This window comes from Vicia villosa, linkage group LG3 (assembly GCF_029867415.1).
Source record: "Vicia villosa cultivar HV-30 ecotype Madison, WI linkage group LG3, Vvil1.0, whole genome shotgun sequence".
Taxonomy (NCBI): Eukaryota; Viridiplantae; Streptophyta; class Magnoliopsida; order Fabales; family Fabaceae; genus Vicia; species Vicia villosa.
In genome coordinates this window covers 33,690,521-33,718,269 of record NC_081182.1, presented here as the reverse complement: position 1 = coordinate 33,718,269, position 27,749 = coordinate 33,690,521, and the positions used below count along the sequence as shown (strand labels likewise).

The 27,749-nt window shown below is 34.4% G+C and overlaps 2 protein-coding genes across 4 annotated transcripts; both read left to right on the top strand.

Annotated features, from left to right (window-relative positions):
* Positions 1-398: 398 nt before the first annotated feature.
* LOC131660922 (uncharacterized) lies at positions 399-6,045 on the top strand. 3 transcript variants are annotated; one of them, XM_058930281.1, is made up of 8 exons: positions 399-480; positions 755-862; positions 966-1,057; positions 1,134-1,176; positions 1,370-1,426; positions 1,572-1,611; positions 5,518-5,645; positions 5,730-6,045. In XM_058930281.1, the coding sequence occupies exons 2-8, from the start codon at positions 761-763 to the stop codon at positions 5,751-5,753; spliced, it is 486 nt and encodes a 161-aa protein (XP_058786264.1). In that variant the 5' UTR covers positions 399-480; positions 755-760; the 3' UTR covers positions 5,754-6,045. The 3 variants fall into 3 exon arrangements, with proteins under 3 accessions (XP_058786264.1, XP_058786262.1, XP_058786263.1); XM_058930279.1 differs by having other exon boundaries at positions 5,723-6,045; XM_058930280.1 differs by having other exon boundaries at positions 417-493; positions 5,723-6,045.
* Positions 6,046-15,269: 9,224 nt separating this feature from the next.
* On the top strand, positions 15,270-17,320 carry LOC131660921 (AT-hook motif nuclear-localized protein 17). The gene has a single exon (XM_058930278.1). The coding sequence runs from the start codon at positions 15,476-15,478 to the stop codon at positions 16,322-16,324; it is 849 nt and encodes a 282-aa protein (XP_058786261.1). The 5' UTR covers positions 15,270-15,475; the 3' UTR covers positions 16,325-17,320.
* Positions 17,321-27,749: the final 10,429 nt, after the last annotated feature.

The following is a 27,749-nucleotide window of genomic DNA, read 5'->3' as shown; positions in this document are numbered from 1 at the left end:
AAACATGTAATGTAAGAATAAACAATTAAAGTTATATATAGATTATTTCTAAAAAAAGTAAAATATAAATTTTTGCAATAAAATAAGTTTATTTTAAGAACATTCTTAATATCATTTTTGTAAAAAAATAATTTAATATTTATTTCTTTTTTTTCCCAACAAAATCATATTCTTGTGTTTGGAAATATTTAAAAAAAAGCAATACTTTAAACAATTTTCTAAACATACATTCCTACACATTTTCTTGGTCAAATTATATGATCCCACATAAATTTGATAAATGTCATGTAAATTTTATTTAAAAAATGAAATGTTTTATTTTATGTTAGAGTATTATTTTGTCTATAAAATACCCAATTATAAAAGGCTCACTGTTTTATTTTTTGTTGCCAAGTGAAATTGCGCTCTTTTCTCGCTAATTTTTTTTTTTGGCTCCAACGCTCTCAGTTCTTCGTCTCTCTCTTCTTTCGCGCACGTTCCGTAAGTATTCACTGTACTTCTCTTACACTTCGTTTCTTAGATACTGTTATTATTATGCTTTAAATTTTTGTCATTCAATTTATTTTCTGCGTTAAAGCGAAAAAAATCTTCAACATTTTCTTGCTCCTTGATAATCGTTTCTTAGAGAAACGGTTAGAAATGGCGTAAAACGGTTTAGTATATGATGCATGTTATGGTTTCTTGAATCTATTAGTTAGCTTTGAAACTAACAATTTGGGATCTTTGTGTTTTCTTGTTTGGTGAATTGTTAAAGTATACTATGGAGGATGGTAGCAATCAGGTTGCTGAAGATTATTCAGTTGCATTTGGGGATATGATTTATGTCAAGCTTCCTCGCAGTGGTTTCTGGTGGCCTGCTCAGGTTTGTCAATTGTATTGTATTGTGCTATTGTATGAATGACCTAGATTAGATACACTCTTTGATGTTAACTTGCTGATGGTTAAATTTTTTGATAATGTTATAGGTTGTTGATGATGGGGCTGTGGTTTCGAGCTTGAAACCTAGGAGTTGTCGGAAGGGGGAGGTTCTTGTTCGGGTTTATGGAAGCCATTTGTTGTCGGTACTGTTCCATTTATGTATTGTATGATTTGCGCGTTAATTTGAACTGACGTGGTTTTTTTTTGTTCCGCAGCTTGAATGTGGATCCGGTTAAATCTTGTTATGAGTTTGAGACGGTGAGTTGATATTTTGTGATTGTTTGAAGTAAACCTAATTTTGTGTCCCTTTTTAAAATCTAATGGATTTTGGCAACATTTTTTTTTGTGCTTATGTATTTAAGTTTTCAGATTCTCAAGAAATTAGGTCTTCTTTATTAAATTTAATGGATTTGGCTAGATTTTCTTTGTGCTTATGTATTTAAGTTTTCAGATTCTCAAGAATAATAATGGGGATCTCCAAAAAATACTCGGCGAAGGTCTTGAAAAGGTAACTGTGGCTTCTTTATTTTAGTTGTTAATACTAAGGCTTTAAGTGTTATCCGCGTCTTTTTTTTTTTCTTTCTTTTAGGCAGTGAGTTGTCTTCAAAATATTGAATTAATTCTGTTTGCTGTTGTATTTTTGATGGGTGAAGAGCCTTCCTAGCTCAAAGAGACCTGCATCGAAGGCTAAAGGTTAGCACATTATCTTGTAATTCCAATGGTTTTCCATGCTTTACGAAGTAGAAATAGCATATCTATGTTCATTTTTTGCTTTTTCTTTAGCTGCTGTTTAGTTTTGGGAGACTGTTTTTATTTTTGCAGCTATCAGTTATGGTTGTTTTGAATACTTTATTATCTTTTTTACTCCCTCTGCTGTGTGTTTGTTCCAATGGCATTTACCTCCTAGATCTCCCATTCACGTTTCTTCTTTTATTGCATCTCGTCATTCTCTTAAAACTTGGTGGTGTGTATCCCAGTTGGTTTACTCTTTTCCAGCAGTATTTTCCTTACCTTCTAGAGATTCTCTCTGCATTTCTTGCATCTCTGCAATTAAATAACTGTTTGTGACTTGGAAAACCCTACTCCAAAAGTGCTTTCTCTATTTTGTTATTTTCACCTATTAGCCTGTATATACTGCTGTTTTTCTTTCACAAATGGTATGCATTGTTTACCGTTACCAGAAAGTCTTCACTCAGACCGCGTATTAATGTCACTCCGGGATGCTTCATTGACTATGTTCTTATTGGCCCATTGGATACTTGACTCCATGGACAGGCGTTGATGGATTCTTTAGGTTCCATGATCTGACGGTCTGCAAGGACTACTCAACCCTTATATAGTGTGCCTCTAGAGTGTGCCCATTCTCTGGCCCGCCTAATTGCTCATGACTTGGGTAACCCGGTCCAATACAGATTTGGCCTTGGCCAAGTTCCGAACAACTAATAGTAACAGTTGTTCGCATGTGTAAACACGAAATACAAGGTTTCCCTTCATCTTTTAGGGCAAAGCTTCTAGGAACATCCAAATAGAACAATATTTGTCTGTACAGTGTGAATGGAGTAGGATGGGTTTTGGGGACCACCACATGAAGATGAACATTGTTAAGAATGTAATGATAACCACCACGTGGATAGATGCTGCGGTAGATCGGTTTTTACATTCTGAATGGTTGTTGGAGGCTTTACTTTGTGGTGTGAAGCTGGCTGTAGAATTGATTCCAAGATTTTATGGAAGGGAGGACTATTGGTCTCTTATCCAAACAATGCAATATTTTGGAACAAGAAGAATGAGCGAAGAGATAAAACTATGGTGGGTCGTTGCATTTGCATTGAGGGGAGAAGCTCATGAATGGTGGGTTTGTTGGAAGGAATGATGGGTCAGGAATTATTCACGTCAGGTGTACTGCAACAACAAGACAGGCCGCCTGACCACCACCTAGTAAAGAAGACTTTCGATACAAGGAGTCTGTCCCCTTAGTTGAACCATTGACTCTCTGATATCACTGATGGGTCATGAGGGGGCATCCACATTGGGTCAAGAACAACCACACAAGTGAGAGAGACACTACATGTTCATCCAAAATCCTAAGGCATTATGTTTATGGGTCGTCTCACTTATATATTGCTCAACCTCTACTTTTCCAAGCAATGTGTGACTCCTAACTCACACATGTATCAGAACAAGGACTACAATTCAAATCGGAACTGAACGGTCATCCTGGTACCCAGCTTTGACTTGAACAGTATTCCTAGTCCACCAGTTCGTCTCTATCATTGGTATCAAAGCGATTTTGATCTAGTCTAGGGGATTCAGGAGCTGGGTAGGTATTTTATGGTGCGAAGATGGCTGCAGAATTGATCCAAGCAATGCAATATTTTGGAACAAGAAGAATGCACGAAAAAATGAATCTTGCAATGCAATATTTTGGAACAAGAATGCGTGAAAAAATGAAACTTTGGTGGGTCCATGCATTTGCATTGGGGGGAGGAACTCATGGATGGTTGGTTTGTTGGAAGGAGAACAATCCAAATACTTCTTGGTTGAATTTTTCAAAGGTCATTCTCAAGCAATTTAAGCCAGAAGTTAGGGGAAATATACAAAGGTTAATAATCAGAGCAAAAAAAATTGTTTCTAACAGTGAAGAAGGCCATGACCAAATGATCCTGAGGAAAGAAATTGAAAAAGAGAATGAACAATATTTGGAGAAACCAGTGATCTTGGAGCAAAGGCACACCAAGAACAAGAGCAACAGCGTATGCACCCACTTGATGAAAGGGAAAAACTGAAGATCAAAACCAAAAAAGAAAGCTGGATGTAGGTGGTTACTATTCAAGATTGCAAGCTGGTGAATAGACAGCCACTACATCAATAAATAGAAACAGATTCAGGAATTGAGCGGAATATGAGAGAGCGATACCATCACACAATAGGTGAGCACAACAGAGGTGGGTTGTCTGGCAGTGTACAGCAGAAGCAGCAATGGCCGTATGAGCTGTGATACTGATGTAACGTTGATGAGATTGGATAGGGAGGAACCAACAATCAATCTCAGCTGAGGAGGGGAACAAGACGCCGGTGACGATAAATATGTGAATGCTGTTGGTGCAGGTTGTCATCAACGTTTTTCCAGTGTCAAAGATGAAAGCTTAAACAGTTTCCACTTAACAAGATCAAAAAGGAAACATAGCCGGTAATGCAAAGAGATGGTAACAGCAGCAGTGGTATTGTTGGAGGTGCTGCTGAAAGCTAGCTCCACCACGGACAGAGATGGGTTATAACGGTGTCAAAATTCTGGTTGACTGAGCTGTTTTCTCTTTGGATGTTATTAAACATTTGGGTTGCATCCAGGTTAAGAAGATAGACATGTATGAGGAAAACAGAGAAGGAAAGATAGATCGGAAGTTCAAAGTTTTAGCCAAGGTTGTCATTTAATGGGACAGGTTCAATTTAATGAAGAGAAAAGACGGGCCTCAAGGAAAAGAGATCTGTATGACTCTTGGTCTCTAATAAGTGTAGTGATACAACTGCTGACTGGGACATCATAGATCTCCATTCAGCTGGTATTCTATCCATCATTACTGGCCAAGGCATGCATGAAAAAGGGCATGCATGGAATCCAACGAACACTTCAGTTCTCTTTTGCAACTAAAACCATGCATGATTCATTCTAGGGGTTCCATATTCTTACCTAGCATAGTATCCTGACCTTTTGATAAATTGAGAACTATATCCTTAAGTTGCATGCAAAATGGGGTCAGGGAGGGGCTGCTTGGGTTATTTATCTTTCACCCAGAGTTGGAGCTGGATTAAGTATGTTCTGTTACTGAATGTTAAGTGGCTTGGTTAGTTATTTATCAGGCAATTAATTAATTGGTCAGTTAGTGGGTGGATTAGAAGATAGTTAAGTGAATTAAGAAATGCTACCTATAAATTGAGAGGAGTGATTAGAGATAGGATTATCTAGTCATTTGGAAATAGTTGGGGGACTTTTAGACATTTGGGTGAGTTTAGAGTCTCTCGAATACTCCAGGAATTGTTTGTAATCATAGTTCTTTTTCTCATTTTGGTAATAATACCAGTTGGTTTCAATCAGTATCTCACCAATTCACCATCACATGAAGGCATGTCTCCGACCAAACTTGTCAGCAACTTTGACATAGATGGTTGTCAGTCCTGTTCCGGCCTAGCCTACTCATTCACTATTTATACAACCCCTATCAGCTTTTATCTGTATCTATCTTGGCTTATTCTCTCTGGATCTGCGCTGTTTCGACAATTGACACGTGTTCACTATGTTTTGGTACTGTTTGTATTATGTCTATATGGTCTTATACATACAATATATTACTTTTGACTCAACTACCACTGGTTAACTGGGTTTATTTGGCTCAAGCTGAGAAGATAGTAGCTTAAGGTTCAGGGGTGGTTAAAATATAACATTTATGTTAGGTTGAATATATCAGAATGCTAAGTAACTGATTATAAAGCTGAATATTACTTATTGTTACTGCAGATCACTCTCTAATTGGTTTTAAATCAATGTATAAATTTCAGCACATATAAGTAGCCTAACAAACAATTCTTATAATTATTTTTCAGCCGGAACTCCAAGTAAGAAGGCTAGTAGTAGCAAAAAACAGTCAAACAAGAAAGGCGAGGAGCAGACCAAAGTCAAGCGCCAAAAACAAAATGAGTCAAAGGAAGATGATCTGGGCAGTCCAAGTTGTGTGAGTATATGGACTTGAAACCTTTTTATTCTGTGTTTTGGTTGATTGGATCCATTAACTTACTATATTGTTCTCAGGAAACAGCCACCGGGAAGCTCCAAGAGTTGAGTTCCCGAAGGATTAGAGTGATGCAAAGCCTTGGTCTCAGTGCTCCAACTGGTTCACCATTCATCAAAGTTAGGGGTAATTGAAAAAAAAACTCCATGTTTGCGAGGATGGAGAAGTGTTGTTGGCATGTGGAGAACTTGTGTAATGCATTCTCTTGTAATAGGACATGTTCATTTAGTCAAATACTTTGTTAAGGGTTGTTTAATCTGTAGTTTTGAAATTTCTTCTTCAAGCACATGGAGCCAATCGTCATTTAAGACGAAAATGTGCAGTAAAATTTATGAGTCATTGAGGTGGGTGGTCTACCATTGACCTATGCATGCTAGTTTCTGTTAGTGATGGTTTTGGGGAAAAAAAAAAACCAAATGGCAATTGTTTTGGTTTATTTTTAAAAGTCTAATGGATGGTACAATATTTTTTGCTTAAATGTCTTTCACTAAATACCAGTTTTTGAATCCTATAAAAAAAAAGTCCTTGAAACAGGAAAATTTGTTTTGGTTTTTAGTTTGTGTAATATTTCTTCAGGTTGGAATCAAGTGGTCCATGATTTAGGGACTAAAACCAACACAAGGATGAAAACAGTTTTTTTAAATCTCTAAGGACAGTTTTTTTTACAGAGACTAGAAGAAAAAACTGTTAGATTTTCAAAGTTATTTTTTGAAAATTTGGTATTTGGTTTCATACCGACTAATTTTGGGGACTAGTCCCACTCTCTATTTGTGGGAGTTCTAATTGAAGTCAGAGCTAAACTCTGAATTGGTAAAACACAAAAATTATTAACACTTAATAGAATTTGAACTTGAAGTTTACATAAGAATATTTTCATAATCCAAACCTTCACTTTAGTTGAAAACTATTAAACTATTTTTTTGAAAGGTGAAAAATATTAAACTTATTTTGGACTAGTGTTTGATGAATTTGATTTGTGTATTGTGTGTACTTTAATAGTACAGTTTGATAGTAGTAAATGTTAATGAGAAAGTTATAGTAACTTTGATTGAAGTATCCAACCAATAAATGGATGTTGAATCTAGTGAATTTGGTTAGTATTTAATTTATGATGAACCATTAATTATGATTCGTATCTTGTTGGGATGTTAGTGTTTTATTATGTCTCAAACAAAAAGGAATACTAGTACAATTCATGTGTCTTTAATGATCTCTAAATCTTAGTAATAAATCTCTTCTATATTGTATGCTTCTTTAGAAGATTACTTCGAGGGCACTCTTTTCTTAATTTTGGTCTATAAATGCGTACTATGAAAACATGATTAAGAATCACATATTCATACTGCTTTTTAAAATGAAACGAATCAACTTATCTGTTTGTCTTTAGCCAAAGAATGTCTTATGTTCAAATTAATTTTTTTTTATTTGTAGTAAAAAAAGGAAAGCGATTATTCTTTTGCCCAATTAGGAAAAAGCGCAGAATATTGTTGCTTCATGTCTTACTCTTCCTTTTATTTTTCTTACCATTTAGAGGAAGTTTAGCTGAGCAAATCGAATCCTACACTCTCCTCCATGCTCCATCCATGTGCTTAATGAATCTAATTTGTCATAAGTTTAAAGCACATTACATCACTTTTTGTGCTTTTGAGATGGATGGGTAGCAAAATGGTTAATCTAAGAGTATAACTTTACATCAAAGATATGCAAGTTTTATTTGTATTTGGAATTGGAATAAAATTTTCTATATGGTCAATCATGTACACTTTATGTTTGGGTTAGTTTTTTTAAAAAAAAATAAATTTTGAGTTCTAATTCAAAGGAAAGAATATTGGAGAGAAATATGGATCCTTTTTCGATTTTTTTTAGAATAACCATTTTTTTCAAAAAATTACCTAAATAACTAATGTTTCAAAAAAATTACAGAAATGACAATTTTTTCAATTTTTTTACTCATTGTCACCACCTTAGGTGGCTACTACACCTAAGAAAAGACTAAGTCGCCACCCTATTTGACGACCACACCTAATTTTATCTTTTTTTTTTTTAAATTGTGGCGGTTCAAAACCGCCGCAAATATATATATATATATATATATATATATATATATATATATATATATATATATATATATATATATATATATATATATATATATATATATATATATATATATATATATATATATATATATATATATATATATATATATATATTTGCGGCTGTTTTGAATGCCACTATTTAAAAAAATTAAAATTTTCAATGTGGTCTCCACCCCATTGGCGACTTGGTCCTAAAATGAGTGTAGTCGCCACTTCCGTCAGCGACAATATGTTTTTTTTTGACAGAAAATAAATGATATTCATTCATTCAAATCGATAGAGTACATCGTTGCAATACAAATTCAAAATCGCCAAAAACAAAAAGGATGGTTATCCTTTTTTAAAAAACTTAGTCAATTTAAAAAAAAAAAAACTCCTTTCTCACTTTTATATTGTCACAAATGAACGTGGACTTGAACAAATACTTCAAACCATTTAAATATATTTAGTGGATATTTGTAGTTACTACTCCCTCCGTTTTTTATTATAAGTTGTTTTAGACTTTTCACACATATTAAGAAAAATAATAATTGTTGTATGAAAATGAGAAATTATGAAGTTTTTTACAAAATTATCCTTTATTAATGACATGTGGAAGATAAATTTATATAATTGAAATGAGAGAGAGTAATAAATATTTAAGGATATAATAGGAAAAATAACATTAATTATTCATTGGAATTGTAAAACGACTTATATTAAAATACAAAATATTTTTCCAAAACGACTTATAATTAAAAACGGAGGGATTAGTTGATAGTTGTTACAATAGATTTCTGATGGAGATAGTTATTATATTTATTAGTTCATTAGTAGTATCTATAAATGATTTGATGTAATCACTTTAATTTTTTAAAGTTAAATAGAGTAAGAATGTTGCCCACTCTTTAGTCTTTACTATTCTCACGCCTATGGCCATTTAATAAACATATTTAACACATTAATTTTGATTTACTTCCACAACGAATGTTTTAAAAATTGGACTGGAGATTGAACCGGTAAAATTTTCGATTTAAATTTAATTGGTTTAATCGATTAAATCTATGGTCGAACCGTTTACAAAATAAACTAATAATTTAAAATTAATTTTTGATAGATATATCACACATCATTATATATTCACACCATAATAAAATAAATATTTTAAAACTTAGTTACAAATTTAATACAACAATATCAATAATACATATAATAACAAAAGATGATTGTACACTTCATTTCAACTTTCGTTTTAGAATAATTTGAGCAAATTAAATAATTACAATAAAATAAGTTAAACTAACTCAAACCAAAAGTAAAATCATAGAACATAATAATTAAAATAAAGTTCAATTAATTAAGAATACCTAAATTCAACGATAGAATACAAAAACATAAACAATATAATACACTTAATTCAGCATCGAAAAGTAAATTCGAGTTGAATTACGTCAAACATCTGATGGAGTGTGCTTGAAAGAAAAACTATAACGGAGTGACAAAATTTAGAAATTTGTATGTGTAATAAAAACACAGAATTCTTTTTCGTGATTTGAGAATGTATGTAAAATTTTGATATTTATATTTTAAACTTTAAAAAAAAAAAGGCCAATTTGGTATATTTTTTTTTTGAACCGGACAGTTTTACAAAATCGACTCAAGTTCTATGGTTCAAATGATTTTGGACAGTTCAATCCGATTTTTCAATTCTACTCTGATTTTGACTCACTAACGATTTTAAAAGGTTGACCTAACCGAATTCATCTTCGGTTCACGGTCCAACCAATTGAACCAGCCAATTCAGTTCGGTTTTTAAAACATTAATTTCAATAACATATCAAATATTCGAGTGATGCTAACTTCTCCTATATGCCACATGTTAACAACATCAAATGAAAAATTTATGTTGAAAAAAATAATTAAAAAAATTTAATCAAATCAAAATACAATTTTTAAGATAAAGTTTTTATGTTCCACATAAAATTATTATTTATAGACTTCTTAACATATGCTATGACAATACAAGTTAGTATTATTCATATTTTTATTTATTAACAAATTTTAATTTCTTTATGTACAATATTTAGGTGAATTGAGTTCTAGAGATTCATTTAAATAAGAACATTTTTTTTTTTTAAGAAACCAAACTTTGATTACTCCAAAAGCAGTTAATGCAAGGTGATTGTTTGGATCCAGCCCTCAAAGAGACAAATAGATTAAAAATCACTCTAAGAAGTCATCAATCTAGTTATGTGTTTCTTATTTTTCTCATTATACAAACCTCTATACACAATCATATCAATAATATTCCTCATGATTTTGTACTATCCACACTTTGGCCAAAAATCTTTTCATTCCTATAATTCTAAATACCATATATAGTTTCAGCTACTGCAAGTTTAAGAATAGTTGTCCTCCATCCCTTTCCCTTTCAATAAGCCACATGCCACTGTACTTCTTCATTCCATTTCTTGGGCACATGAGTGATTTGAATCCAGTCCAAAATCCGCCTCCACAACCTGTTTGTCTCAGCATAACCAAATAGAAAATGATTTATAGTTTCAACATTTTCACTAAAAGCAACATTTTGTGTTGTCCACCGTACCAAAATTATGCAACCTATCTTTCGTTGCTAATTTGCCATGGCATGCTAGGCACATTGTCATAACAACATTAGGACGAGCAATGTTCCTATACAACAAATTTTTCCAGAAAATATCTTTCCCATCTTCTCTCAACTTTTCATACATAGTTTTCATGTGGAATTTTCTTTTTCTAAGCATTTGATTCCAAAGGCTTTGATTCTGCAAGACAGTCTCTCTTTGCTATAGGACTGACTTCATAATCCAAGTACTATTTGTCTTGATTTTCGCTTCCATCACACTTTTTCTTTTGAAATAATAGGTGTGTACTGTTGAAGTATTACTCTGGGAATTTATCGTGTCCACAGAGATGGTCATTAGAATGCCATTCAACATTTTCTATGTTTTGAGCTCGAGTTTAAACGGGTTGAAAGTAAAATCGAAAAATAAAACATATGAACAGAAAATAAATACATTGTTTGGATAAAATTAAATTACCAGCCATGTAAACATACTCACTCGTCACAGACTTAAACTTATCAACCAGTGTTACTCAACCTACAATACTCGCTAATAACCCATTGTATCATCTCAGCGGCGATCTCTCCACACACCTTGACAACACAGAAGACAACCGTGTTGCTCGCACCGACGAACTCTCAACATAACACAACCAACACAAAGGCATTAAGCACAAATACCCAAGTGAATGTTATCTCTAAATCTATCTTTAGAATCTAGAAACTAACCGATAATCACCCTAGATAAGGATTCGAGCAATATATGTCTATAGTAACCCAAAACCCCAAGCATATAGCAAAAATCTAAAATAACAATCGACAATGATTTGTAAAGTAAGTTTTATAGAACACCATGGGCGATAAATATACATAAGTTCAGAGTAAATACATATACAAACCCAATGAAATGCTTTAGGAAATAGCCCTAGTAAATAACGAAAGGGCTGGATCAAAGTACTTGGAGTTGGAGATAGATCAATCCTTGATCCTGAGCATTGTCCAGCGAAGTACGAGCCAAATAAAAGAGGTCAAAAAAGAGCCTTAACAAAGGCTTCCAAGGCTTATACCTAACACAAAGCTAGGACATCAATATAAAGGCCCAAGCTCCAAAGTGAAGTTGTGAATGGAAATTTTTAAGTGGTTCATCATGGCCACCTCAAAATCAGATAAGGGTAAACGCACCCCTAAACTAATAAAGAAACACTTGTACAAGACAACCGAGCAACCCTCGAAAGAGCTACATACCCTCTCAACTGAACCTACCGACAGAGTTTCCTAATCCAACGCATCACCCATTATGATGTCGGCTTGAATTAAGGTTTTTATGGTGTTCAGGACATAAGGAGTCCTGAATATTTTGTCGGCCATCCAAGGATATCTATTTTCATTGGGCGACGCTATTAATTCAAGAGCCCTACGGGTCAATACATCGTCTCTATGATGATCACCAGGATTGCCCAAGACACAATATCCTGTCGCCCTAAACTCTCCAAGTGACGAGAAATCCCCGCGTCATTAGTGTTGTGACTAATTGAGTCCCAGTATGTTTGAACAAAGCAACTAACATGTTCCCTCCTTTGACGAGCAACCTCTATTTCTGCCTCATTCAAAATAGGGGGAGTCATCAATCTCTCGATAAGGTTTTCACTAACACCACCGAATTCCATAGGGAATAAGGATTCTAAAGTATTCATAGAAAGAGTTCCATCAGACAGAGATTCTACAAACTACTCCTCCACCTTTGAATCACCACTCAATGCGATGATTTGTGATTCAAAACCCTCATTGATATAGGAGAAGGAATGTGACTCATACCGCATTCCTCTTTTCGAAGATGAATTAACACTACCCTCCGGGTCACTCTGGATGATAATAGGGTTACCACTCATTGTAATAAAAAAGATATTAAAACTTGAGTAGAAGTCGTGGAGAAGAGAATGTACCTTGAAATAGGAAGGCTAAGGCTCTAAAATGAGAAAAGGAGCTGAAAAATTGAAGCTATAGCACTTTAAATTCATGAACGTGCGACGAAGACTACTTAAGGAAGTAAGTGCTCTCAAACAAGGAGGGAAAAACTCAAAGAGACAAGGGAAACTCAATCCGTGGAAGAGCTAAAAAAATTTCCCATGTCTCGTCTTTATCTTTATATATGCGAAGGCAATCTAACGAATGAGATCAAAGGAGAAAATAGAGATAAATCGGTAGTTAGATTTATCTGGGTAAGAAACCCATACTCGAGTACACAGAAAGTTGTGTCACGTCACTCCACATCTTTTAAGGATACACGCCAAAGAAAAATTGCAAAGCATTTGGGACTGCTTTTAATGTTCATATTTGCATCACACTTTGGCAAAACCAAAGCAATGCACGCCAGCCGACGCCTGTATGAAATTCCTTTAAGACCAACCACTATTATTGAAAGACTCCCCCGACATCAAACATGCCTGGAGAATCGTGGGAGCAATTGTTCCGTGTCGTCCAAAGACCCGAGACTTACCTGTTTGCGGCGACCAAGATCCAGGACCCACTCGTTCGCGTCGACCAAAGGCTCAAATCCATTACTCCTTGTCTGTCAAAAGCCCAATAGAACGAGGCCCACTAGCTCGCCTACTCCGCCAGGCCCAAGGTAATAATACCTTCGTAAAGTGTTCACAAGTGCACAATCTCTAATCTTTACTTTCACTATCACGTATTGTGAACCCTAAACTGACATGAACATTGGAGTGCTAACCATGCAAGTATTCCCTTTTACGTCCACCTATCAGAGATAGAAATATCGATTATTAGCACCAATACCTCTTATTCAAGAAGCATGGTGATCACAACCTTTGATCCATGATGTTGCATTTGCGAAGTGCATCAGAAACTTTGTTCCGTCATATTTATTGAGAATCAAGTGTAAGGAAGAAGTCCCACATTGATTAGAAAAAGGAAGATTGAACACTTTATAAGTGAGAGAATCCAAACACCTATCACCTTAAAGTCTTAGGTGAATATGTGGTGTGTATCTCACCAATGTGTGTCCCAAGTTAAAATGCTCCCTCGTTGACCCCCTCGATTTGCCTCTAACACTGGTATTACGAACCTTTGGTTTCGAGTGAAGGTACCGACTTACTTGTTTCGAAAGTAGCCCCCACAAGTGGTGGATAGGAGGTGTCCCGTTAAACAGTATTTACGGTCGTACAAGTGTATGTGGAAGAAAGAGCTTCCACTTGAGGGGGAGTATTGTGTATAGATTCACACTTGAGGGGGAGTGTTAAGAATCAAGTGTGAGAAAGAAGTCCCACATTGATTAGAAAAGGGAAGATTGAACACTTTATAGGTGAGAGAACTCACACACCTATCACCTTAAGGTTTTGGGTGAATGTGTACTGTGTCTCTCACAAATGTGTGTCTCAAGTTAAAATGTTCTCTCGTTGACCCCCTCGATTTACCTCTAACAATATTTTCCACAATTATCATTATTTCTATTTCTTATATATATATATATATATATATATATATATATATATATATATATATATATATATATATATATATATATATATATATATATATATAATTGATATATTTTTGCTAAGATTTGTTAAATAAATATAAATAACTATATATTAAATATAATTAATATTTTTGGATAGTAACAAAGTAAATTAGTATTATGAAACTAATATAATTTCTTTAGTAAGAGATTTATGTAACCCAATCAAACATCTATATATTTTTATAAATTAACCGTGTTTGGATATGCTTAGTTAATGACGGTGTCAATTTGCATTCATTCTAATTTCTATTTATTGTTTTACGAAGTCACATTGAATCACGAAGGGCGAATCGTTTGGGTATTTCTTGAATTTGAATTTTTATAGAAATAAAATTTGGCCAGTGAATCGTTCATCTTAACCACGAAATCAGATTAGTGGGTTCACTTTATAGATCGAAATTGATTGGTTAAAAAAAGTCACATTGAAAATTCCATTATGAAACAGTTTACAAGAATAAGAAAACCAACAATTTCAACTTTGATAAACTAAATCCAAATAATACAAAGTTGAAATATATTGTGATTGCTTAAAAGTATAAAACTTACATTTCCATTAGGTAAACACAATCATAAAACCAATGACCATTTTACATAAAACAAAATGATATAGCATAATGGTCTGAATTTTCAACTTCCAAAGGTAAAACAAAGAATGTCAGCTAGTGTAGGAAACAATGAGGAAGTTCAACATGTCAAAACAAAACAAAATGACCCGACCAGAATATTTGAATTCATTACTTATCGGTAGAATGGTCGTACTGCGAAAAGAAGCATCCATCCCCCATAACCCAAATCCAAGCCCATCAAATGTGTCCTTATCAATTTAGCCACCAATATTGTACTCTCTCAATAGATATGTTTTAAAAAAACTATCCACTATTGATAAAACGACAACGACAAAACGATTTTGATCTGATATCAATATCATTATTACGATTTTTATATTAGTAAATAAATTGTGGTTAATTCATATCGAAACATCCATAACTAATATTACAACATTTATATGGTCAAAATTACAAAAACCTTTACGCAATCGTGACGCGTCCCTTTTTTAAATCATGCTCAACAACTTATACTACACATGAAGAAAAAAGAAAAAGAAAGGCGGTGGTAGATTTATCCAACCAATAATATCCAATTTGTAAGAACCTTCAACCCATATATATCCATCTTTATATACCTGTGGGCCCATGGACCCACTTTGTTACCAGCGGCGCCATTAGTCTTCAATCTCACCCACCACTTTCTCTCTCTATCTCTCTCTCTCACCATTTCCCTTTTTCCAATAAAAAAATTAAATAAAAATAAATATTAAATTCTTGTTCTATAAACCGAATCCAAACACCTCTTCACACTCTTTGCCTCATCACACCAGAACACTATTTTCTCTCCTCTCTATCCTTCTCAAACTCTCTTCATCCCCTATTATAATATTTTCTTCAACTTCTTTATTTCAACTACTGCAATATATTATCCATTTAAATCCAAACTCTTGGGATCAGTAAACATAAAAAATTCATTTTCATTTGTTTAGTTTAACAGATTAACAATGAAAGGAGAGTACGTAGATCAACATTCAAAGCTTCACCAGTCACATACACAGTCACAGTCACAAAACAATCCATTTCTTCCTTTCCAGCTCTCTCATCATGAATGTCAAACAGTCGGCGAAGACGATAACCGCTCCGGCGGTGGCGCAACCGCTCAGAAACCGAACTCTTCTGGCGACGGAGCTACCATTGAGGTTGTCAGGCGGCCGAGAGGACGTCCGCCTGGATCTAAAAACAGGCCTAAACCGCCTGTTATCATAACACGCGATCCTGAGCCTGCTATGAGTCCTTTTATTCTAGAAGTTTCTGCAGGAAACGACGTCGTGCAAGCGGTTGCTGAGTTTAGTCATCGGAGAAATATTGGCTTGTGTGTACTAACTGGTTCAGGAGCTGTTGCTAATGTTACTCTTCGTCAACCGTCAACTACGCCGGGAACCACCGTTACTTTTCACGGCCGGTTTGATATTCTATCCTTAACCGCTACTTTTCTTCCGCAATCATCATCAGGTGGCTCTTCTCCATCTCTTCCTAGTGGTTTCTCCATCTCACTCGCTGGTCCGCAGGGACAGATCGTCGGAGGAATTGTTGCTGGAAACTTGATAGCTGCGGGAACGGTGTTTGTTATTGCTGCTTCGTTTAATAATCCGTCGTATCACAGGTTACCTCCGGAGGAAGAAGGAGGAAACTCGGTGTCAGGCGGTGACGGAATTTCTCCACCTGTTTCCGGTGCGGTGGATAGCGGTCAAGGTCAAGGCGGTGCTGAGTCGTGCGGGATGTCTATGTACAGCTGTCATTTACCACCGTCGGATGTGATTTGGGCTCCTTCAGCAAGACCACCACCTTACTGAGAATTGAATCACATTTTCATTTCTTGTTGCAAAATCATGCTTCTCTATTTCTACATGCTGTTTGTTCTATTATTGTTATTTCTGTTTAATTATTATTATTATAATTAGGTTTAACGATACTAGTTTAGCGTAGTTATGTAGCTAGCTAGGTTGGTTTATTTTCAGTGATATCATCATTTCATTTCAATACTTAAGTAACTAGTGTTAGTTGTTTTGTTCATTCTCAATTCTCATCATGTACTATTACTTTTGAGTTTATATTCTCCATTAATTATTTTTGAGGAAGAAAAGGAAAATGAGAAATGGGGAAATGGTAGTTATGCTTTCTATGTCAAGATTTAGAATAGGCCTTTATTTGTATTTTTATGAAGATGATGAATTGGTTTTGAAGAAAGATGATGAAGTGTGGGAATATGCGTAGAGTGTGCAGTAGTGCTAGCTAGTATCTGTACATGTGATAGGTCTGGCCTGTGAGTGTCATTGGATGACGATAACAAAAGCTGATGCAGGCTGTGTGGCTATATGAGATATAGACTGCCGCTATGACCTGAAATTTCTATTTTCAAAGTACGTTGGGTTGGGTTTCTTCTTGATTTGTATAAAGTGAAGAACGTGGCTAGCTAGGGTTGTGATAGTGCATGCAGTATCTTTTCAGTGAGGAAGAGATCTATCAAAGACCAAACTTATTTATTTCGATTCTCATTTACTTTACTTTATACTATCTGATCACCTGATCTCTTTATGTACTTGTTGTGTTTCTTTGTCATCGACTCTTCTGATTTGTTTGTAATTAAAGAGAGGTAGAGAAACTCCAAAAAGAACTTTATTAATTAATAGTGAAAAACTTGCACCCATTCAAATTTGTTTCTAGCTTTAGAATCACCCCCATCATGTATAATATTGGTCGGTGTGTAGTTGTAATTTGCAGTGTTTTAAAAGTTAGTTTATTAAATTGGAGATTGTATTTATATTTGGAAATGCATATGGTTAATGTTAGTAACTTGATAACTATAGGGCGAGATCTCTCAAAATAGAATGTTTGTTTTGTTGGTAATGGTTTGGAATCGCTAGGTAGAATCGAGATCATATTAATTATATTTTCTTAATGAAAAAAGTTAAGTGAAAAAAAGAAGAGAAACTCGTGGAAAAAGTATTTTAGTCATCCAAAGTGACTGTAGATGGATGTTGTCAACTTTCTTAAATAAACAATTCTTCCATTTAAAAATAAATGGAGTATCACTTAACAATAATTATTTTAAAATAGATGTCATTTTTAGATTTAATTTTATTGTTCTAGTTATATTATCTTTTAATTATTACTAAACATGCTACTTTTAATATATTATTCTACTTTGTATTTGTCGCGGTTGGAAATTTGAGATTAAACTATTGATTAACATAATTCGCAAAAGCCAAAGTTGTCACTGAACTTTATTGTTTTCAATAAAAAAATATCGATAAAATTCAACAAAAGAAAAGATTTGGATATAGAGGTTGGTTATGCAAGAAGAATATATTAACACCTCTTACATTTGTGGTACTCCACATGAACCTTTTGAAAATCTGTATTTTTAGGCTAAAGGGTTAAAGTTTGCAAAAAAAAGATTGATGAGAAAAGAAATGTTTTTATTTTTGTATCTGTTAAGTAAGACATCGCATATTGTGCATATATACCCTTTCTGTACAATAGAGAAGTCAGAGCATTTGTAGTTCTGCTAAAAAAGAAATACGGAGGTTTGTTTGTTTGTTTTAATGGAAAAGATATTTTGTCGCTTTCGAGTGGAAAACGATTGGCCATCCACATGTATAAGGGAGTATATATTTGTATCATCTTGATATGGAGAGCTTTACTTGGATTTAATCAACAAACATGTCTCACATTCAAGTGAAAAATATCAACATCTGCAACCTCAAATCGTAGGGGCTTAGGGTTTGCATCATTGCAAGAATTGGACTAATGTTTCTCCTTTCTAAAAAAGTTTTAAAAAAAGAAAAAAATGCATTTAGGCACAAGAGAGTTTGATGATGTTGGACTTTTTTATGTTTTTGAAAGTGTTTCAATATGCTTAAGTATTTTAGAATTTATTGAGAAAAAAACTTGACGATCATTTGACAAAGTCAAGGTTTATTATGAAAATATTTCAAGTTTAAAACAAGAAGGTTTTGAAAAAGAGGGAAGTTTTGAAAATTGAAGAATGGGGTAGGAGATAAAGAGACTATTCTAGAGCATGAAATAAAAGGTCTCATTATTTGGTAGCCCAAGAGAAAGTCTTAGTGTGTGCAAGTGAACTAACCACAAGATGAAGCAAGCATTTGACATTGGTCAAAATAAGCATTCATTTTTCCCTTTGGAGTTTAGCCACAAGAAGCAACAAGCAAGCAAGCAAAACAATATGATTAGATGGATCCAATTAGATGATACAAGTATGAGATAAAATTCAAGACCACAAGTGTATAAGATGAACATGAAGATCACAAAGCACCAGATGAATCCCAAGTAAATGGTTCAACTGTTTATCAAGATAAGGGCCAAGTTCTCAGATGAAAGTCCAAGGTCCAGATGAATTAAAGTTTCAGATGAATCTTCAAGCAAAGGGAAAGCTTCCTAAGTCTAAGTCAAAGTCCAAACTCCATAAGCATTGGATAGTAACATCAAGTCCACACAAATTTTTTAAGAGTTTTTAGGGTTTTCTTATAACGCCCTTCTAACCCACAAGGAATATTCGCAATATAATACGAATTAACATCAATAAAATCACAAACAAGGGTGTCACATCGTCATAAAAATATCACAAATAATAGTCCTGCTCCATAACACAGGTTGCATAAATTTTAAAATATACATCAAATGACAGTTTAACATATTTATTCAAATACTTCGCAGCGAAATTCATAACTTAAACATCTTTGAAGTAAACTTCATAAACATCAACTGGACATCATGATTCATGAGTCACAACTAAAAACATCAACATCAAAAGGTAAATCAACTCAATTCATCAAAGAGAACATAATAATTCAAAATATAACGATCTCATTCCCCATGTTACGTATCAGAGCAAGACTCCCTTCAATCTAAACAACGGTAAAAGGACGCCATGAAGCTGTCCTCAAACTTCAACAGATTACTCCTGATGACCTGCATGTTACCCACCGGGAGACAACATTCAAACAGAAAGGGTGAGTATTCCATAATCATTATGTAAGACATAAGGAATAGATATAGTAGTTGTATACAAATAATCAATCAAACATATACCGATACAATGTATCCATCATATACGTATACTTACCCACACCTGCACACCATCACCTATTCACAACATCACCTTATGATTCAATCACAATTATGAATTAGATACACCACATCACAAATAGTCAATATCATCAAATCATACATCATCATAACAATGCAATGCAACAACAATGAACTCATGCATGTGGTACCAATTCATCACTGATGACTCCGTCATCGATCTCCAAAGATCCCCACCATATGATCGATTCCCGCTACCAGAGCTCATCAACAAATTGCACTCAATCCACACAATGGGATTAAGGGCCATCACTGGACCAAGTTCCTACAACATCACTTGACTTTCGTCCTATAATTATGCTATGAATGCATGATGCTCAACGTTGCAAAATCAACGACCACGACTAGTCAAAATGGCATCATCATTCATGTATTTAACAAAGTCATGTCATCATTCAAACACATAATCATCAATACATCACATCATCAATCATCACAACAATATTCACCAAAGTCAAGTATAGAAACACAAGAATTCACAAGGTCAAGTTTCATACAAAATGCCTTATAAACCTACCCAAACGTGCATAGTAAATTCCAGAAAATTCTCAGAAATTATAATAAAATATAAGTTACCATATTCTAAAACCGTTTTTCAAAAATATAATTTTTCATTTTCAGGGGACCGCGCTAAGCAGGCTCCCTACTATAAACAGACCCATTTTATTTCGCAAAGCGCGTAAAGCGGACTCTGCGATTCTACAGAAAATTCTTGCGCGACCTGCAACATACCAGATCCAACCCTTTGTCCAAAACTGATTATTTTATGCGATTTAAGGCCTATTAACCTATTTCTAGCATGGATTAATTATTTCAAACACCAATTACAAACATTCATTATACTTCCAATATCTTCATCAAGCCCTAAACCTCCAAATCCTCAATAATGGTGGATTTGAGTTTAATTTATATTATCAATCACCAATATAACAATTATCATCATCATACAACATATTAATCATACAATCAAACAACAATCAACATGGATTCATCAATTTCATCAAGAACAACCCAAAACTCCAACATATAACTATCATTCCCTTAAATCAAACATAATAATGACGATAACCCCTTTACCTTAGATTATTAGCTGAACATATTCTCTTTTTGAATTCCTACGGTTGATCTTCTCCTTATCTTCTTCTTTCCCTAACTCTATTTTTTTTCTCGTTTTCTCCAAATTCTACGTTGAATGAACAATCTCTCATATTTTCTCCTTTTTACCTAGTTAGCCTTAGGACCCTTATTATGAATTTCCAATTATGCCCTTACTAAATCTTCCTCATATTATCTCTTATTTTATTTTATTTAAATAATAGCAATGCTAATTAGATTATTATATTATTATTCTAATTAACACCTCCACTTCACTACCCCACACACGTCACATAAATATCACACATTACACATTATCGACTATAAATCACTATGATTCATATAATCACATCAAAACACCAAATAATCAATTAAATAATTAAATAAAATATTGGGGTGTTACATTTCTTATATTTAGATGTTTTGGTCTTTTGATGAAAAAGAAAATAAAAGCCTAAGGGGAAAAAAGAAAAAAGGCATAAAAGTAAAGAGCGAGAAATACTCCCTCCGGCCTTATTTATAAGCAAAAATTCCTTTTTTAGGTTCATTGAGTAATGAATGTATATGGTCTGCATAGTAGACCAGATACATTCATTACTCAATGAACCTAAAAAAGAAATCTTTGCTTATAAATAAAGCCGGAGTAGTAAATAGCAAGAAAGGCAAGATGCTATGAATGTAAGTGACATAAAATAAATGACATTAAAGTAAATGCATAAAAGTAAAGTGCATAAATTAAATGTTAGCATAATTATAGGTCAATGTTAGTATTAATGATCAATAAATTTATTTGGAACAATTTAACACTATGTTGAGCCATAGTAAGTGTTCTTATTTAGAAGTAGCACCTATATGTGGTTGGTCAATAGCAATTTATGTACCATACTTGTTAAAGAAGTGATAGAAATCATTCTCCTAAAATAAGTAGCATAAGTCAAAACAAATTAAAAAAGAAAGAGATGAAGAGGAAGAGAAGAGAATGGAGAATTGATCAAGCACTAAAGCAAAGGAGATGAGATCATTACTTCAAATCACTTTCTTCATGATACCTTGAGACAAACTTATCATCAAAGTACTAAAAATGATCAAATGATCATTTAATGGTGATAAGTGCCAAAATGTTGTTATTTTGTGTATGTGCCTGAGGAATTCGGATTAAAGAAAGTCTCGTAGGAAAGGGAGCCAATGATAGATGCTTTGAAATAGCATAATAGAAATAAAGATTGTCTAAATATCAAGGAAAGTCGGAGGCGAGTAATTGAATAGATCCGATTTTCCGGAAGAGTCACTCGCCAGAACAGGGGAAGGGAATTTGGAACTCGATCATCAAGTGGACCTTTCCATTGTCTATGCCTGCAACAAAGGAAAAGGTGAGCTACCAACCCGTCACCTCCCCCCTCGTTCCACTTCTGTCTGTTCTTTCATTGTCAAGTGTCGGACTCTGGTCTTTTTGGAACATGAAAGTGTTTCGTGAGTGAGATTTCCCCTCTCTTCTTTAATCTTTTCTTCCCAAAGCTCACTAATTTAGTGATAGAGGCTCTAATGCTGCTAGCGACGGGTAGATACTAGGAAGAGTTGACGGTATGAAATTTCTCGACCTATAGCAAAAAAATCATAAGAGAAGAAAGTTGCTAGCAGAGGGTGGAGAAGTCGTCCGGTTATCAAAATTATGTATAGAAATAAGATTCGTCTTGCCGGTAAATTCTTTAGACTGAACCTTGTTCATTATCCTCTAGCACGCAGACAATAACTAGGACAAATTTATGGCAAAGTAAGTGTGGATCGAAGGTAAAGAAACTCGAGTCATAACATTTCTACTAGTGCTTAGGTGGGCTCATTCCGAATGATAAAATCTCAACTTTTGTGTAAATATGTGCATATTTGTGATTTTCATTAATTTGTTTACCAATTAATAGTTTTCCATTTATTTTGTAGGTATTCATGCATATTTAGAGCATTGAGTAATAAGGGAAAAAGGCTAAGCTTCAAGAATGCAAATTTTACTAATTCATCAAAGAATAAGGCTCAAAATAAGGATGATAAAAATCATAAATTTGGTTGCCATTTAGTCATTGTTAGATAGAGCATTGAATAAGCTTTCTAACGCTTCAAACCCTGCGTAATTCGGAGTTAGGGTTCTCAAGTTATGGCAAAAATAAAATTTGGTTTTTTCCTACTATTAGCGAGCTAAGCTGGCTAAGCGAGATTGCCCAAAACAAAAACTCGTTAAAAGGGGCAAAAATCGCATTTTTTAGGTTATGTTTTGGGGAATTTGTTTCCAACTCATCAAACTCTCATTTTTAGGTTAGATTAGGTTAGAAAACAACTATGGAGCTTGCATTTGGATGATTGGAGGTGGATTGATCGTCGAACGGAGCTGACAAACTAGAAGATTTTTGATTCATTTCTCTTTGTAACACGGTGAACTGACTTTTTATCGATCGAAATGTCGCGGTTAGCAAGAGTCGCCACCGACTTTTATTTTATCCAAATTAATTAGAAAGGCTAAAAGAACAGGAAAAACCTTTTAAATAAAATAGGGTTCGGGGGGTAATTATGCAAAGGGAAGGTGTAAGGCACCCTTTGCATCCATGGTTATCCATGGGCTCTTAACTTGCTTTGCTCTTTTTGTTTCAGAAAGGTAGAAGAAGAAGATATGGACTTTAGCTCGTAAATGAGCGTAGCCATATTGAAGAATTTTGAGAAAGAATATTTGAAAATATTTAGAGCAAGGCAAAGCAATTTAAGAGCAATTTACCTTATATTTGAGAAATCTGTTCTTTCAGCCTTTCTGAGCGAAAGGGTCTATCCTTGCCATAAGAGGGCAGGAAGCCTTTCATTTGGAGGTTTAAGGGTCATCGAAATATCCTTTGCCATAAGACTGTCCCATGCCATAGAAGGGCAGGTAGTCTAAGGCAAGGATCAGAATAAGCCTTTTCGTAGGCAGCCAGAAGATACCTCAGCCTTTTCCGTAGGCAACATCCGAGGGTCGAGGTCATTTGTGTATCGAAGGCAGCATCATTAGGGTCATGACCTTTTTATCGAGGCAACATGGCTGAGGTATCCTCGTATTCGAGGGACATGGCTTATTCTGCAAAACACAAAGGCAACAGGCAACAAGGCAACAGGGAGGTTACCCCAAAAGTGTGCGTGGGTGCAACAATCACGTGGTTAATTCAATCAAATTATCTTATAATTAGTTATTCTAATTCAATTAACAGGCTTGCACTCCCTAGAATTACTAACCACACAATAATATAACAATAATAATGGGGAAGGGAAATTGTAACCAGCGGAGGAGAGGGGAATTGAAACCAGCGGGATATAAAAATAAAAGGCAAAAGGTTTAACACAAGTAATAATTTGTGAATAGGGTTTAGGGTTACCAATACTCGTAGCTTTGGCAGTTGACAAACCCTGAAAATTGGAAAAGAAAGAATAAACAGAGAAGGGTGAGTGCATTATCGGTTCGGAGGCAAATAGGGTTAACCCTAATAAAAATAAAGGATAAAGAAATTAATAATAAATAAATAAACAACACTTAGCTTTGCATTTGAATTTGATCTGACATGGTTGTTAGGCGAAGGTTGCCTTGAAGGTAAACCCTGAAATAAGGCAGAAAATATGTGAAGGCAAGGCAAACCCTAGCTTTTAAAAGAAAACAAAATAGACTTTAATTTTAAATGACTTAGCTCTGGGTTCTTGATTGGGCGCGTTGTCGGAGTGAACCATGTCGATAACCCTGAAAAGGCAAGGCACAAAAGAAAGAAAATATTTTTCAGTGTATTATCAATCCTGGTTAAGATTCAAATGGAGTATAATGATGAATTGATTTAATTAATTATTGGTCTTGCGACCTAATTAATTTAATCGTGATAAAAAAATAAATCCAGTGTGAAATATATTTTTTAGGAATTTCTATGAATTAAATATGAATTTTTGAAAATATATAAATAAATGTAATTTTAATAAAAGATAATGAATAAATATATTAAAAATAATTTAAACAATATAAATATATTAAAGCAAATAAATAAATTAAAATCAAATATTATTATTAATAAAAAAAAAGGTTTTTGAAATAATATATAGTTTTTATAAAAAAAACAAATAGAAAACAAATATATATACATGAATATATAAATAATTAAAAAAAAAGAAGTTTGTATAATTAAATATAAAAAAATTTGAGGGACTTAGCGTATAATCGCGTGTAGCGCGCCTCTGCGAATCCATGGTGCACCTGCGCTGTCTGCAGCGTTGGATGGAGAGACGATGGGATCTGACGGCTGGGATGCTGAGGGAGTAGGATAGCGCGTATGTCTTAACGCGTAGGATCTGGCAGCAACCCCTCTCTCTTCGCGCGCGCCAACGTTTGAATGGGCCAATCAGAAGATGACACGACGTCATCTTCTCCACCAAAAACCTGCAAATGTTCTTTTACACCGCTTTTGTGGATGCGCTGTAATAGAACACACTTTCTACACCTGCGGAAAATAACGAACAGGACCTAGAGGACAAAGAAATCTTTCGCGAGGGTTCCGTTGAGTTCGTATGACTCTCACGAATCTCACTATGACCTTGATTTGGCCAATAAACACCTGTAGCAAAAAGCCCCAAAACAGAAGCAAAAACCCTAACAATGGTGGTTGCCTCGAATACGCATAAAAGCATGAGTAAAGTTCCAGAATCCATCATTATATCAAAACAAACACAAATATACCAATAGAATTTATGAATCGTGCGTGTATGAACGGAATCGATGCAAACTTTAAAAACTCAAAAATTGACTTACAGTGACGAGTTCTTGGCACGAGGAGGGGTGATAGCAATCTGGAATCGTTCAGTGTACTCCTGGGAACGAGTTGTGACTAAAGAAAGTTCCTCTAAACGCCTGTAAATTGGAAACCGAATCTCACTTTCTCTTGAGATTTTGTACGTGAACTAGGGTTCTTCAGAGCCAGATTTTCCAACCCTTACCTTCTGGATCGATTCTGTATTTATAGGGAGAGCTTTAGGTCAAGAGAAATTGATCAAATCTCTTTTGAATCAATAATTGAATGTGATGAAAATTTTATTGAAATTTGCCATGGATCCTTTCTAAAATTAGCCAATATAATCCAATATTATGCCAATCTTCCTTCCACGAATTTTGAACCAATATTTTGCATTAATTGATGATTGGAATGAGTCATAAATAGAATCAAATCAATTTTCTCTAATTATATGATTTTTTTTTATTTTTACTCATTTTTATTATGAATAAAAATTCAAAATAAATCACATAATTCAAATAAATTCGTGGTACTTGATTCTTAGGCTTTGGGTAACTTGGGAAGCAAGATTGAATAAAAATCTCTTGGGCCCATTTGCAAAAACTTCAAATTCCTTCACATTTTTCCCTCCAAAATAGCCTAACTTTGATAAGACCTATCTCTCTCCATTTTTGAGGTATAGAAGTGTTCTAGAACTTTTTAGAAACCTTAGAGAGTCCTCTAATCAGTGCCCTTGGTCTCATATCAAAATCCTTTTCCATTCTCATTTTATGTCCTTTTTTAAAAAAATATGTCTTTTTGTTGACTTTTGAAAAGGACCTCTAATGTTTAAGGCCATATCTCTTAAACCATTGACCTATGGGCTTTGATTCTTGGACCATTGGATAGAGGAATGAATTCCCTTCAAAATGAGCTTTGGTTGGAATTTTTCTGATGAAGTATGAATACTTGGTGAATTTTCAAAGTTTGGTTGACTTTTTCAGTTCATGCCCAAAATAGTAACCTTTAACTTTTGACTTTTCTGATCTTTTCTTGTATCATCATGATCAACCCTTGATCAAATGATGATTTTAGGGTTATGAGGATGTTGTTGACCAAGTATCTTGAACTTTGACTGTATTTGGACTTGAAATGACTATTTTGCCCTTGGGGATCGACTGTTGACCTAATCACGATTTGAGGGACCAACTTGTTCTGTTTGACTTGAAACTTTACATGGAGATACTTTGGGATATTAGGGACCTTATTGAACCACCTTGAGCCATTGATTCAATGATTTTCCCTTGAATTAGTCAAACCCTAGTTTAGAGTTTCTATGTAGGAGACTGTGTTTTGGAGCTTTGTGTTTTTGAATAGCATGGGCAAATTTTGGGGTATGACACTCTTCCTCTTTGTTTTCTCTTATATTTGAGTTTTGTGTATGTATTTAATTTGAACTCGTGTATATTTGTAGCCCATGGCGTTATATTTAATCTGGTTTACAAATCGGTGTTGATTGTTGTCCTAGAGTTTTGCTTTGTGCTTGGGGTTTGGGTTGCCTTAGAGATAAACTTCTCGAATCCTTATCTAGTATGATTATCTATTAGTTTGTGAACTCTAGAGATAGATTTAGAGCCAACAATCACTTGTGTATCTGTCCTTAATGCTTTCGTGTTTGTGTGACGCGCGAGAGATCGTCGACGTGAGAATATAGATGGTCACGCAACTTTGCATTAGAGATAGCCTTGGTTGTGATATTGTCTCGTAGGTGCTTCAGAGATGAACATTGATGTGAGAGATACATGATGACATTGACGAGTATCGTATGTTGGGTATAACTGGTCCATAAGTTTAAGTTTGTGATAAGTAGATTATATGCAAAGCTTGATAAGTATTTTCTTTCCGAAGAATGAATTCTTTTGTGTTGATATTTACTTTTCTGTTTTTTACTTTTTTTCATTCAAACCCGAGTTCAAAACCATAGAAACTGTTGAATGGCATTCTACACCATTCTCTGTGGACATGATAATTTCCGGATAAATATTTTCAAAATTTTTGTTGCTTTCCGCTATGCCTGCTTCAACAAAATGGCGGAGTTGCCGGGGATGGTTGTTAGAATTGCATCGCAATAGTTCCTGTGGTATTGAGCTTTGTATGTATTGTATAATTTCACTTGTACTTGCTTACTTGTTTATGTTCACCATATAGGTTTACTTGTATATGTTACATATAAGTATATTTTTGTTGGTGAAACATATTG